At 36.0% G+C, this 15091-nt stretch overlaps 1 protein-coding gene across 1 annotated transcript; it reads left to right on the forward strand.

The window, feature by feature from the left end:
- The first annotated feature begins 4262 nt into the window (after nucleotides 1-4262).
- Nucleotides 4263-5555, forward strand: LOC149143792 (uncharacterized). Its single transcript, XM_089451942.1, has one exon. The coding sequence runs from the start codon at nucleotides 4269-4271 to the stop codon at nucleotides 5553-5555; it is 1287 nt and encodes a 428-aa protein (XP_089308068.1). The 5' UTR covers nucleotides 4263-4268.
- Nucleotides 5556-15091: the final 9536 nt, after the last annotated feature.

Genomic DNA, 15091 nt, shown 5'->3' on the forward strand with positions numbered 1-15091 from the left:
TATTTTCATTTCTTGTTTTATCAAACTTGTGGTTAGCATTGTTACATAATTGTATGAGGAAGGGAGAGAAGGAAACTAACTCTCCATCACATAATCAACCGCCATAACCATGATGTTATTCTACATAGTTTCATTTTTTATAATAATGTGACATATGTACTATTTAATTGACACTATTAGCATGTTGTATAATAGGTGTTCTTAAGGAGGTGCTTCCCATCACCTAATGCTGGTGCTCTCTCTCTAAATGGGGAAGGAAGAAACTAAATATTGTCACTATCTTTCTTTCTCTTTTTCCAAATAAATATAGTAATCCAATTTCTTTTGTTATAAATCAAAGTTTGAACTCATTGCATTGTTAATCATAGTAGCAATGCTAGAAATCAACCATTTGTAATCTACCATCAAACCTTGAGAGATATCAAGTCAAAATCTTTCATTGACTTAAACCATTTAAGGGAATTCCTAAATGCAAGTTGCATTCATCATGTTATAATGTTGCATAGATGTTGAATCAAATAAAGGTATGTATTTAATATGTGTAGCATTTGTTATATACACTCCTATCTAATAAAAATTTTGTAGTAGATAGCATGAGAATGTTTTGTTCGTAGTTGCAAACATGGCAATCATTTCCACAATATTCGTAATTGGCACATAAAATATAGTTGATGTTCAACTTCAAAAAAATTACTAGAAACACCTTACATGCTTATTTATCTTTCTTTTTTGTTATTTTTCTCTTTATAAGAGCTTAGTTAATGTTTGTTAGTCTTCCTAATACTAATGAATGTTAGAACATAGTAAACAAGGATTGAGTAAGAAACAACATACATATTTATTTATGAACACTCCTCAATCAATCACAACTACATTGATTCATGATATATGAATCCAACATACCAAAATAAACAAACATGAATAATAAATTATAAATTTGCATTGCATTATCGTGGGATATGCACATCATTAACAAGTTCATGCAAATTAGATATGATAATAATCATTTTGAACTTTTAATTTAAACATATAAAGATACATGCTTTTAACAAACATGAAAAAAATGCATACTTATATTCTATGCTATTACTATCTTGAAACTTTACAAACCAATAAACCGACTCTAAAAAAGTTTATTTAAGAAAAGATCTTTGATATTTGTAATCCCCTTCCATGGGCCTAAACATTAGTTTTGAAAGTGAAAAGTCACTTGAATTATGTTATTAAACTGTAAAATCTTCTTTTAATATTGTTGTACCCTGTGATGAAGCAAACATTGTAGTTATGCCTCCAATGCCTATGCTAATACTTGCATTACTATTGGCAAGTATGCCTACCAATCGACAAGCTTACAAACTTTTGTAGAACAATGAAGATTTACCATCTCTCATGAAGAGAATTTGATTGGGAAGTAGAATGAGAGGCGGATTCATGCCTCTACTTATTCAACTCATTTTTGGTCCTTTTCAATTCCCTTTCTCTTTAATTGTCCTTCTAGATCATATCTCACTCCCTCTCTTGTACCCTCTTCTCTCTCCAATAGTTTATATTTTATTGCTTTTCTTTTTGCAAGTCACATTGAATCCTCCCTTATTCATTCTCTCTCTGATAGTAATACGAGTTGCTATATTCTTAATAACCATTTTCTTCTCTTCTATACTTTAGTTCAACCATTCATTTCTTTCACTCTTTAGATTCATTATTAAATCACATGTTCTCTTAAGAAACGAAAAATTGTGAAGAATGACTAATGATGAATTATAAGTGTTGCCGAGTTAAAAATATCCCAAGTTAATTCTTTAATTATAAAGTGCCAATGACTCTTCACTTTTGAGATGATGCTTTCACACAAAAAGTATGAGTTTAGTTCTCTTTTCAACAATTATTTTATATTAAATTATAACTCCTCACTTTTGAGAGAATGCTTTCACACACTAAATGTGATTATAATTATCTCCTTTCAGCAATTATTTCATATTAGATTACCAAAGACAATGAATGGATCAATATGTTTTAAATTAAGTTATCTCTATATTTTCATCTAATTCACTTACGTCTACAAAATCCTCTATAAATTATTTTTTATTTATTATTTTACATTAATTATAAAAATCAATTTATAACCCTATAAAAATCTCAATAACCCAGGTTCTTTATATCAAGAAAATTATTCATAATAATAATGACTCTTCTACTAACAAATTAATTATAATATTCAATGACCTCTTCCCTTCTTAATATCTCAAATCTAGTGAAGTTATTAAAAATAATATAATTAATATAACTATTATTTTTCATTCAATGCATATACATAAAGAACATGTTGAAAGCTGGAATTCAACCTGGAATAACTTTTTCTAGGAAGTTCAACGCTATATCAAAATCTTGTAAATCATAAGAGTGTTTTAATAAATTATAAAATAAGAAAGTAATTATAAATTTAAAAAAAATAATATTAATTTAAAATTTAAAAATGATTATAAATTTTAAAAATAATAATAAATTTTAATATTAAAATTAAAATTATGTCTATTAAGGTTTTGGATAGATAGTGATTGGGTGTTCTATTAAAGTGTTTTTTGATGTGAAGTTATTAGTTCAATTTCCTATGTGGATCAAGGTGATATATTAAATATGATGGACATGATGAAGATGTAGTCATACTAAACTTACAAACAAAATATCTCTCTTTGGGATATCTCAATTGGCAATGACTATGGAAATGAAGTCTCACTGAACCAAAAGTTTTAGGTTCAAATCTTGTGCTATTGCTTGGGATATTTTATTGGCAATGACTTTGATTGTCGAAATGAAGTCTCATTGAACCAAAAGAAGTTTTGGGTTCAAATCTTGTGCTATCCCCCTAATTAGAGTGAGAAGTTGGACCAAAAATTTTGGGTTCAAATATTGTGCTAGGATTCAAATCTTGTACTATCTTACTATCCCCTAATTAAAGTGAGAAATTAGCCATAATGAAAATATAGTCTTACCAAACTTATAAACAAAAAATATATTTTTATATTTGTATAAAATAATATAAATTTAAAATTAAAATTAATAATTTTTTGCGACACACACCTTTAACCTTATCCTTTATTTCCATTTTTTTGCTGTTTCCATCCAATACTTTCCCTTGTAGGAGCATTGACTTAACGTTTGATTAGTAATTTTGTCATTTAACTTAATTTAAAAGTCTTCAACAGTCTTCAATTTTTCAAAAATAACAGAAGATAAAATTAGAAAAAAACTTAAAATCACAATTAACACACTCAATTTTATTTTAAAATTTTAAATTCCTGATATTATGTTGTTTTAGTTTATTTATTTTATTTTCTTTACATTCTGATTTTTGTTCTGTCAACCCATAAAAGCAGCAGCCAACTTGAGTTACATTCAGGATGAATGAGATTGTCTTGTTGGCTTCTGTTCGCAAACACGTATTGGCAGAGCAGCTGAATGATTGCAAATATTATTCAAATCGATGATCCGGAGCGAGATTTAATGTCAGAAGCTCCTTATTACAAAGCTGATTTCTTGGTCTGCAAGTAAAGCTCTTTGATGGATGCTTGGGTGAGCTCTGGTTCTTTTCTATGAATGTTCCCATGATTTTATTTTAGATTCAGATCAATTGTTTGAATCTTCAATTACATTTTGTTTATTTTCGTTTCTGGTTTTCTTTCATAATTGTAGCTTTATTGGAGAAGTGGGCAATAACTTCTACTACATGGCCATTCCATTGTTTAAGAATCGTGATACAGTAATAGATTGAGTCTCCATGAAAAAGCATCTTGTAAACGACTGACTCTTCAACCACGAATCTGAGAATTAGTCACGGATTAGCTTAGGAATTCCCACCCTTTCTCATCGACATTCAAAAACCACTGCCCTTCTTATTTTTATAGAGGCCTTCTCAACGCATGATCCACCTTGTACTTCATCCTCTCACCTTCAGACATACAGACTATTACCATGAAATCATCTATTTAACAGTAGCTTGTCTCTTGACCCCTCTCTCGAACTGTCATTTTCGAACTCTTTTTCCTTGATCACATTGAAGATCAGTGAATTTGCTTATATTATGATGCAAACGAGATTATTATCACATGCGGATCACTAGCAACAAGCCAAGGGTGCATCGTTCATCATATATACTTACAGAGGAATTTATTCTGTATTTGATTGAAATAAGATTATTGAGCATTGATAGTGTTTTGATTAACCATTTGATCATAAACTACCACTAATTGAAATTTTATTTGCAGAAGCAAATGGGTAGGGCTAAAATTCCGATAAAATGGATACCCAGAGACACCTCAAGGAACATGACATTCATGAAGCGAAAGAAAGGATTGAAGAAGAAAGTAGAGGAACTGAGCATTCTGTGTGGAGTGGAGGCATGCATGGTATGTTTTGGCCCACAGATGGACCAGCAGACTGCATCAGAGCATCCTGATGTCTGGCCAGGGAAGTCAAAAGCTCTTGAGATCGTTGAGAGATACAGAAGCCTTTCAAAGGAAGAGCAAGAAAAGAAGAAGCTCGATAATTCCAGCTTCCTGGAGCAGAGGATAAAGAAGTTGAAAGTTGAATTGAGCATCAAAAGGAAGGAGAACAGGGAGTTGGAGATGGAGGCTGTGTATCCATGGGATACATGTTTGAATTTTTTTACAGATGAGCAGCTAAGAGATCTTGTGGATTATATAGATATTAGGCTTGAAACTGTGCATGACAGAATAAACTTTCTCACTAGACATGAGCGTAAGATTTCCAATGGCGCTATTGTTGAGAGCGATATGGTTTCATTAAGGGACTTGGAATGTATTGACAGACAGCCAATGGAAGGTGGTGGTTCATACAACTTCATGATGCCTTATCAGAATGGTGATGAAATCCTGAGTTCAGCTGGGGGTCATGTGAAGCCCTATCAGGGCTTAGAAGGTCACTATAAGGCACTCATGTCATCTTGTGGGACAACGACAGCAATAGACTATTATTCAAAGGCCAATCCCCTCTTTATTGCATCTTTGAAGGATTATCATTCACCTAGTTCCAAGGAAGTCATGGGTAATGGTGAAGATGATAGAATCAATGTTAGCAATAATCATATGATGGTTAATAAGAGTTTTCCTTTGCTGGGCATTGATGGTGTAAATCATATTCAGTCAAGCACAGGGAGTTGCTCGCAGTGGTGTTGTACCATCACACCATGCTCTATGCACAACCCTTTATATTCGACTTGCCCTCAACATTATGGTATGAATCCCACAATCCAACAGGTGCAATTCTCTTGCGAGCCTCACCATCAGCAGTGGTTCAATGAGATGATAGAGTCACAAACCATTCAAAAGGTGTTAGGAGATGAAGGAACCAATTTCACCCACAACAACAGTGTTGGACCTCCTGTTCTGTTAAGTAGATCACTTGGAACCAATGACCAGAGTCACATCAAGAACATTCAAGGTTTTGTACCTTCTTTACAATCTACTTTTTTTTTTACTTCATGGTGGTTTACCTTAGATTGTACTCCAATCCTCGAGCAATTAGTAGACAAAACATAGAGTAAGGGTTTTGGTGCGGCCTCACCTAATTTACATTTAGAATGATCTAGATTCTCTTGTTCTTGCCATATTAGAGTTGTATAGGAAAATGCATGAATAAATAGAGTTTAAACTAATAATGATCTTCCTTTTCTTAACTCCATGAAAATATGTTTTATTAAGTTACAATCCCTATGACTGAACTATCAACTGTGCACTGAACACAAAAGTTAGCTACACTTTGGCCTGGAAGTCTGGTCATATGTTCTGCACTCATTAAGACTACTTTCATGGAACTCTCCTCAACAAACCATTATTGCCAAAACTGTTATGAGGTTGTCTAGGATGTATTTTCTTTGTATGAACATTTTTTTACTTTAGTGCATAAGTATTTTATGGAGAAATGGTGTTAAGGAGTTGAAACATCCTATGTTTCCGGTGAACATTTTACCCATCATCATGGACAAGAAGCAGAAAACATAGGTGAAGAGGAAGAGAAACCTTACCAATTTGTAAGGAGAGTGCGAAGAAGGAGACATTAGGAAATTATTAAATTAAAAGTCTCCTCGACACTCTCCTTATAAATTGGTTAGGTTTCTCTTCCTTTTCACCTATGTTTTCTGCTTCTTGTCCCCGATGATGGGTGAAGTGTTCACCCGAAACATCATATATTTCAATTCCTTCACACAGTTTCTTCATAAACTACTTATGCACTGTGACTCACAACTATGGAAATCTGCATTCGAATTTTTCTTATCTTGTTGTAGCATTCTCGTATAGAAAACTAGGATTTTGGCATTGGATTCATTACTAATATACTGTTTCTTGTACCTTTTGACAATGCATATTATCTCTAATGCCTGTTCATAGTTTTGACATCTATTTTGTTGTTGTTGCAGATTTTGAAACCCTTAAAAAACAGAAAAGTTAAGGAGCTAATCTAATAAGAATTCTAGTCCAAAGGAGCTGTTGCATTTTCCCATCCAATTATATCATTTTGTAATAGTGATACTTTCCATGGTTTGCTCTATGCTGCAATACTCTTCATGGCTTCAAATTCAATAATTTTATTTAGACAAGCACAACTCAAGATAGTGCAGAATAACTTCAATTCGATGTAAAACTTTAATAATTAACTGCGAATGGATTCCATTTCGAGGCATGCAGAACAATCAACGTATGCCGGTTTTGATCTCTTTTATGTATTTGGATCAAGCAAATTTTCAAGAGCTTTATATGAAGGTTATGGAACTACTTTTTTGTGTATTTTTATAAAACATTATGTTATGGCAAGTAGTTATTGAGCATCTAGGATAGAGGGGTTTATTAAATTACCACATATTTTGCTTTATGGTGGCCTTGGCCTATCTGCCACATGCTTCGTTTTTGTAATAAGCTTTTGTGTTTATGTTTCATTGGACCAAAAAGAGGAAACATATTTTAAAAAATTATGTTTTTTTTGCTTACACATTGCTTTTATTTTCTTGATCATACTGTAGATTATAGTTATTATTCCACAATCAACATCAACACAATGTTTCATACAATTTGGAATCCTCCATGGTTTCCCATGAGGGACAAAATATGTAGAAACTCAGACTTAAGAGTTGGGTTTCTTTGTTCAAGCAATGTAGTATAGAATTTCCCAATTCCATTAGTGCTGATTGGTATTGAGAGTTTTTACTGTTCTTTTTCTTTATTAGATTATTTGTTTAATACTAACCTAGGCCTCAAAGAGTTGCTCCTAAGTAATTCGTCTGGCTAAATTTCAAACCAGAAATGCAACCATTTAGGCTAAATATGCTTTGGACCATTAGCTTTTAATGAGGACACATACGGTTAAGAGAGCTCTAGAACACTAAATGTCAATTGAAAATTTTACAGATGCCAAGAATTGAACTAATGTACCTTACCATTCCTAGAAGATCACAACTCATCATGGTTATGTGCTAACCTTATTTTTTTAAATAAAATTAAAATTTAATGACAACGTTTTTGCAATGAGTATTGCAAGCCCTTGCCTTCTGTCTTGGACTCATCGTGTTGGCAGTTCCTTATAAGACAGTACCTATAGTGTATTCTACTTTCTTTTACAGTGTCTTGTGTCATGTGCTTTGTCTCTATATTTAAAAGTTCACATAATTGGGCCCTGTTGGCCAATTCTCATGCATTTTTCAACAATCTTTCTTTATTGCCTAAGTTATCCACAATGACCTTTCTCATGCTCGTAAGAGCTGTTTTTGCTAGTTCGGTTTTGTTGTCGATCTCAGTTTCTGGTGGTAGGGTAGCAGGCTCTACAGGAGACCTGGTTGTTGGAGGACCTGCATATAAAGGTTCAGCACACAAAGCAATTTTGTATTCCTTTATTTCTGCATCCTTTTCTTCAATTTGTCTCCACATTCTTTCAAGAAGAGCTGTTTTTTCCTCAACCTTAGCTTCTATAGCATGTGTTGTTGCTTGATTTAATGTGACAGCATCAGAGGCTGCCATATCAGATAAATCAAAAGTGGTTGAAGGCAATTCCATCTTTTTTCTCTTGCTACCTATAGAGTTTTCCGACTCCATTACCAAAGGTATCTTTTTATCAGCATATTTGAAGTCGTGAGGCATGAGCAATTCATCATCAACTATAGGTTGAGAGCTAACTTGAATTTTCTTTAACAGTTCTGTGCTCCTCAGCTCAGTATCCAGGTCTGTTTCTTTTCCCTCTCCCGGACTAGGTGGAACCGGAGACACCGTATCAAGGGACTGTGAAGAGTTTGGCATGGGGTGGAGGTCATTGCCACTAGGACTCTTAAAGAAATCAGATAACTTTTCTATCTCTGCAACATTTTCTTGCTTTCTTTTCTTGTCTTTAGTGATCTGGTGTTCTCTTGGCCTTTTGGAACCTTGTTTCTCTTCATCTCCACCATCTTTACCAGTACCTCCACAGGATTGCATTCTTGACTTTAAGGGAAATTCTATTGTCAGTACACCTTTCCCTATAGAAGTGGTTGAAGTAGTTCCAACTTGATTTGTGCTTACATTTGCAGCTTCTGTGGTTGTTCTTCCCAATTGCTGTGTTTGTGGTGTACCTATATGCTGAGTAGTTTGAGCAATGGTAGAGGTACCAGCACCAAAATCTGGGTTGCTTAACCATTCAAGAAGTAGTTGAGTCAATGCAAAGTGACACGTGCAGAAGATCCAAGTGCTCCAGTTTCAGTTTGCTCTCCATTAGAAAATACCGTGCTTCATCTCCCTCATCATCATCACCCTGAAATGTTCCACTTTGGCTTTTGCCTTGGGATTCTGGATATCTTGTATGAGCTTCCTCTGATTCTCATTACCCCCAGCCCCCAGATGGTCCTTGTCAAGCCACTGCCTGTACTTGATCAATTGTTCCCTCACAAACCTCTAATAAATGAATGATGCACCTCTAAACTGTGGTAGAACTAACCATGCTATAAATGCCAGTTTTACAGGGTGCCAAAATGGTATCCTGACAATCAAAACCAGCCCATCAGTCTATGCAGCTATACCTCTATCCATGAAACATGGGAAAACAAGAATATAAAACATTAAGAATAGATAAAATCCAAAAGGGAATCAACCATTCACTGCTAATTAACCTACCATGAAAATAGTGTTGCTGCAAAGGTTATAAAAGAGTAGAGTATCCAGTATGTAAGCCAATGTTCATCATCTACTTTTGATGGGCTGTCAATTGCTCTTATAGAGGCATACCTGAGATTGGCATTGGCAGAATCTTCCTTTTAAAAGTTTTAAAAATTTTTCCATAATGATTACAAAATTAATGCAATGAAGAACACAACACTTACAATGGATACGAAAGCATCAGTCCTGGTTTGCAATATATTAAAAAGTGTGGAAAAATTCTGCAAAAAATTGCGATTTAATCCTAAAAACGCGATTTTTTCAACTAAACGATTTAATCCCCCGACTTTTTGGCGACTTTTTCAGAAAGGAAAAAAATCGCGATTTAATTGTTATACTCCCGATTTAATCAGGAGTCAACCCAAAAAGTCAGCCTCCCTCCCAGGCCGCGGATAGGACAAAGGCCACCTCAAAAAGTTGGCAAAAGTGTTTTTTGCCGACAGAGTGTTTTTTCTACAATTTAAGGTGTTTGGATGTTAGCATGATCCACCAGTGTGGTAGGGGCATGTTGATGCATGAAAGAAATTCTGTACTTTGTCAGGGACATTCCTGATGGGTTGGAGGATTTCCAGATATTTTGTCCTTATTTGTTTTGGTAAATTAAAGACTTTTTATATTAACATACAGCAGTGTGCATTGTCACACTCTGGCTTCACTGCCTTAAAATTAAAGTTTCATTGTTTGATGATAAAGCCAAAAAACACTTTGCTTGACAACATCAGTCTCAATCCTTGTCCATACTAGCTAGACTCTGCCTTACCATGCTTGATCATATCATAGATCCAGTTTTAGGATTTGATATTTACTGATTACACAGCAGAATAAAATAACAAAATTTTCAAATCTCTGAAAGGACTACTGGGCATACCCATAGAGCCCACTATAATCTTTAAACTAGCAAACTAATCATCAAACCGAATCCTATATATATGTTTTTGTAAGCAAAGTTTAAGGCTATCCCAAATCAAACAGCTAAAAGAAATATCAGAATGCTTCACTGAGTTGGTAGCATTTTCGTCCAACAAACATAGGGAATGTGTCGCTTGATTGGTTGCTTTGAATTGTTGCAGAGCCCTCATTCCATCTTCCACATCAGTTGGTCCTTATCTCTTGGAGCAGGTAGTTCAGGTAATTATTTGTCTCCAGAGCATGCTTCTGCTATCAAATTTTTCTTTAGGAAGCTCACATGTGTTGCTGAAGTTGGCAGGTATCCTTCAGAGAATGGAAGCATTCATTGATGGCAATCCTGATGCAGAGTCTTTAGGTTGTTGTTTGTTACGCCAAGAATCCCATGAGGACATACTTTACCATCCACTGGGAATCTATAGGCACCTTGAAGACATTATGATATCCTAGAATATTTTTTGGGTTGTCTGGTGAGTGTTAGCCTCCTGCTGCAGCAGGTATTCATCTTTCATGATCGACATTTTTACATGCCAAATATGTCATACTTTGCATGCTGCAACGTTCCATATTTGCTACAGAGGCCAAAGAAGAGGCCATGAAAGTGTGCTAGTCTAAGTGCCACTGCTATGTTCCATTTTTGATGAGTTGATCCATTTTTGATGAATTTCCAGTTAAGGGAAGGCCAAACAGTTTAATCCTGGCTTCCCTAGGTTTCAATTTCTTGTTGTAGAATATAGAGAATCATTATCTGTCCAAACAGCTTAATCTTGGCAGATTTGTAGATAGGTAGTGAAACAAGGGTGCTCAACAGCTTAATCTGAGCCCCTGGATGAAATAAGTGTAGATGTAGATAGGAGGGCAGTCAAAAGAAAAGAAGATAAACAGGGTCTGCAAGTCTAAGTGCACCCAAACCAAAAAGAAGAAAAAATGTTAGGTAAGTAGGTTGGGTAAGTAGTTTTTGAGGTTGCAGAATGAATAAGTGTGATCAATTTTGTATCTCAAAGTGTTATTTCACTTCAGATCACAAGTGCAAGGCAATTTTCCCTTGGAGCAGCTCAAGCGAGGCATGACTAACCCCCCCTTCTTCTTGTTCCCCAAATCATTCACTAGCCTCCCCAAAGAGGTCAAGATCTGTTTGATATCTCTTAAGTTTCATCATTTGTCATATCATTGCCTAAGTAAAGATCTGCTTTGCTTAAAGATGCTTATATTTCTTATACAGGTCCTGTTCCCCCTTTAAAGCCTAAGATTTCTATCCTTAGCGCTTTCTTCACAAAATTCATATTAACTCCTAACTCTATTACGTAAATCCCTCCTTATTTTTCCCCTTCCCATACTAAAAATATATGGTAAAAATCCCCATTATTTACATATCCCCTCCTCTGGTTGAAATATAACCATAAATATCACTTGGGAATTACTAAGTTTACTTGAAACTTAGTAAGAACCCTCATTTCGCTCAAAAACCATCTTCCTAAGGTGTTTGGACTCCTTCCAAAACACAAAAACCCCCTTCAAATGCTATCGGACTCCTTTTGATGCATTAAGGATCCTTCCAAAGCTTTAAAAAGCCTTTTCTGATCACGTAAATCATCCTTCGATCGCATTAACCCTCTTCCGATTGAGTGTTTCCTCCTCCGATGAGTTTTCCTCCCCTCCGACGCGATATCGCTGTCAGAGGTCGCAGAATTCAGTCATCGGCCCCCCTTTTATAACTCCCCGATATCAATTCGCTGATACGATTTCGCGATCGGCAGTCGCAAGGTTCTGTACCTACATATATATCCCCCCTCTCATCTGCCGATGTGATATTGCTGTCGCACCCGAAAGCATATCGCATCGCGATCCACTCATTTCCGCAATATTTCCCATTTTCGCACAACCGCATGCCTTATCGCTTTTTTGATATCGGCGATCGCTCCCATCGCCTTACACATGTAAAAGCCATCACCCCCTGTCCCTGCCAATTGCCGATCGCCGATTTAACCCCGGTTGTACTCCCACATCACCCTACCAGGTCACTACCGTACTGGGACCCACTGCTGGCGTCATGCTGACGTCATCACTGAAAGAAGGCACAAAGGGCGAAAATCGCAGCAAAGAGAGCCCGGAATGTAAAACAGAGGCAGTTTTCGATGCGCGATTAGCACTTAACGCTAATCGCGCATCGCTAAGAAAAAATGACCAAAATGGAAGGCTTCATATCGCTCGGCTACCAGTAGGCCCGAAAACTCGCAGTTTGACAGAAATTCTTCATTTGTGATTACTATTCAAATCAGCCAGCGCCGGTAGCATTCCAGAGGCCACGGAAATCATTTGCAGCAGCCATTTGTGCCTTGAAAGGGCAGAAAAGGGGCGATTTGACAGTTTCAAACACGTCAAGGGAGAGAAAGTGGCCCGATTCAAGTGTTAAAGAGTATCAGAGGAAAGATGAAGCCTTGATTAAATTGAAGAGTATCAGTGAAGCGGCAAAGAGTATCAGATCGAAGCAGGTGAACATTAAAGGCCCCCAAGCAAAGTCAAAGAAAGCGGTGAAGCCATTTAAAGGCTCTCAGATCACAGTTAATGCACATCAAAACCACTCAAGAGCAGGGGATCAAAGCCCAAAGCACAGTTATGGCTAAATGAACAGCACAGAGCCATAAGGACAGATTTCGACTCATTTTTGAGGCGGCTGCCCCAGCGCAGCACTTAGATATCTTCTTGCATTAATTCCACGACAAGATTAGATTAAAGAACTCACTTCCCTCAGATCTGTTTAAGATCTTCTGTAATGGATATTTTTAGATATTTTCCCTATATAAACCACCCTAATTCATTGTTTAAAGGGTTGGTTGGTTGATAATCCTCATGCTGGACTCGCACTGTATGTTTTGAGAATTTCTATAATCAAAGACTGCTGAAAAGTTTGGAGGATGGACTGTCTGTTGTGTTATTAATGGCTGAAGAGTGAAATATAGAATTCTTGCGCTGCTACATGGCCCAATAAGTGTTTCTTACCTCTGTTTTCAATTCATATATGTTTATATCATACATATATCACCATCTAAGTTACAGAAAGAAAGATTAGCTTAGAATTTGTGTGGCTGCACTCTATGCTCAGTTTCTGCAACTTCTATATGTTTTCTTCTGATTTAGGCATAAATATGAATTCCTCATGGCTCATATTTGCTCTATTTCATTCATGTATGACTGTTATTTAGGAATTCTTGACTACTCCTAGATATAGTTCACTCGCCTCCCCTCTGTTAAGCTGAATGAGAGATTCTTAGTTGCCTTTCATTCCTTAGCCTTCATTTCATCCTTTAACTTAAAAGATTGTTTCATGTGTAGCTATCTTGCTCTATATTCCTCTTGTGACCAAGAAAACGCACTAGCAGCCCTACTCCAAGACTCCATGCCCAATGGTTTGAACCTCTCACACGATGCATGCCTCCCTACTTGAAAACATTAATCATCCCACCAAAACTTAAAGAAAATCCAAAGAAGTCCATAACTAGCCTAAAATCAACCCAAAAACAAAGTTAAATCAGAAAGAGAGATCCCTCTCTGATTGCAGGTAGGCTAGGACTTGCAGTCCAAAGATTGGTTTGTGGTTACCTCGGCCGTATCCCTTAAGGAGCCAAGGGACAACCTGAGTGATAACATCATTGGCGACTCCTCTGGGGAAGTTCTTCCTCAGATAATTTCACAAATCAATTGGGAAAGCTCCGCTGGGAAACTAAACATTTTCGCTTGTTACTGCAAATCCAAAGATTAGTTCAGTTCCTTGCTTTAAATAAAATCTTTAAATCGTTTTGGAAACTCCAAAAATCTTGCTTTCTGGAGAAACTGCCCCTTTTCTTCAGGATTATTACTTCAGGTTTAGATCTGATCTGCATTGGTGGACACAGATCAGACACACCAAAGGCAAAACATCCACCTGGCGACTCCACTTCACTTTCACGATTAATACTCCGTTGGAGGAATGAGCCTGAAAGACCTTAAGTTGTAAAGAGGTTCTACAACCAGTCAGTCCATATTCCAATGTATAAACAATCAGACAAGATGACTGGCTGTATGGAAAATTTTTCATTAGATGAAGCTTTAGATGAACTCAGGCAAACGTTATCAACTTTTCAGCTTGATGAAGAATTCTTTAAAGTGGTGTTTTTAGCGGTCAACGCAATAGAACAACCTCACAAAGTCAAAACGTATTTTTTCAACTTAGTTGTTGAAAAATATGAAAATGAAATTGAACTCTTGCATTCTCAGATTCAGTCATATGACTTTCACGATCCTAAAGAATTCTTACATAATCTTCCGTCTCCAAATCATGAGGAAATTGTACTACCTTCTGATTTGCGAATTGAGGAAAAACATACTTTCAAGGAAAGGACTGAAAAATTAATCAGAGAGTTTCTTTCGGAGGATACAGCTATCCAATTAAACCAAGAAGGCCCAGAAGAAACTATCCCACATGATGCTTTCATTGATCCTATAACAGATTACATGGAGGTTCTTCTCAACTCAAAATCTTTCACATGTTGTCACTATGAGGACCAAATACATTAGCATTGCCCCTGTTTTGTTACAATTTTGTTTATAAAGGCACACAACTGAACAATGTTTCTGATTTCACTAACTGTCAGTAAAGCAGTTCATATGTTTTTACACTTGCTGGATTGGCTTCATTGGCACTTATGTGTTGTTTAATTCACCATGGCTTCAATAAATTAGAGTAGGTAGGTAGGATTTTAGTTTGGTTTATTTCAGTTTGCGATAGATTACCGAATAAATCCTTGAAAGGTTTGATTTCAAGATCTTAACGACTTAATAAACTGCTTTCAAAAGTGCAGCATTTTCTTTCAGGTCAGATCTCATCGTGGTGCAGGAAAATATTGAAGAAAATGGTGATAAAGATGCAAAGCTGAAAGCTCCCACCCAAGGCACAGAATGTTCCTTTTGTTCCATATTTTGAAGCAGTTTTCAAAGCTGCGTTCAGGCAATTTTGTGTG

The sequence above is a fragment of the Pinus tabuliformis genome, chromosome X, assembly GCF_031772625.1.
Source record: "Pinus tabuliformis cultivar Carrire ecotype Pingquan chromosome X, CPIR1, whole genome shotgun sequence".
NCBI lineage: Eukaryota > Viridiplantae > Streptophyta > Pinopsida > Pinales > Pinaceae > Pinus > Pinus tabuliformis.

Excerpts from the sequence above, each read along its gene's own strand:
- LOC149143792 (XM_089451942.1), top strand. The coding sequence starts at position 4,269 with ATGGGTAGGGCTAAAATTCCGATAAAATGGATACCCAGAGACACCTCA.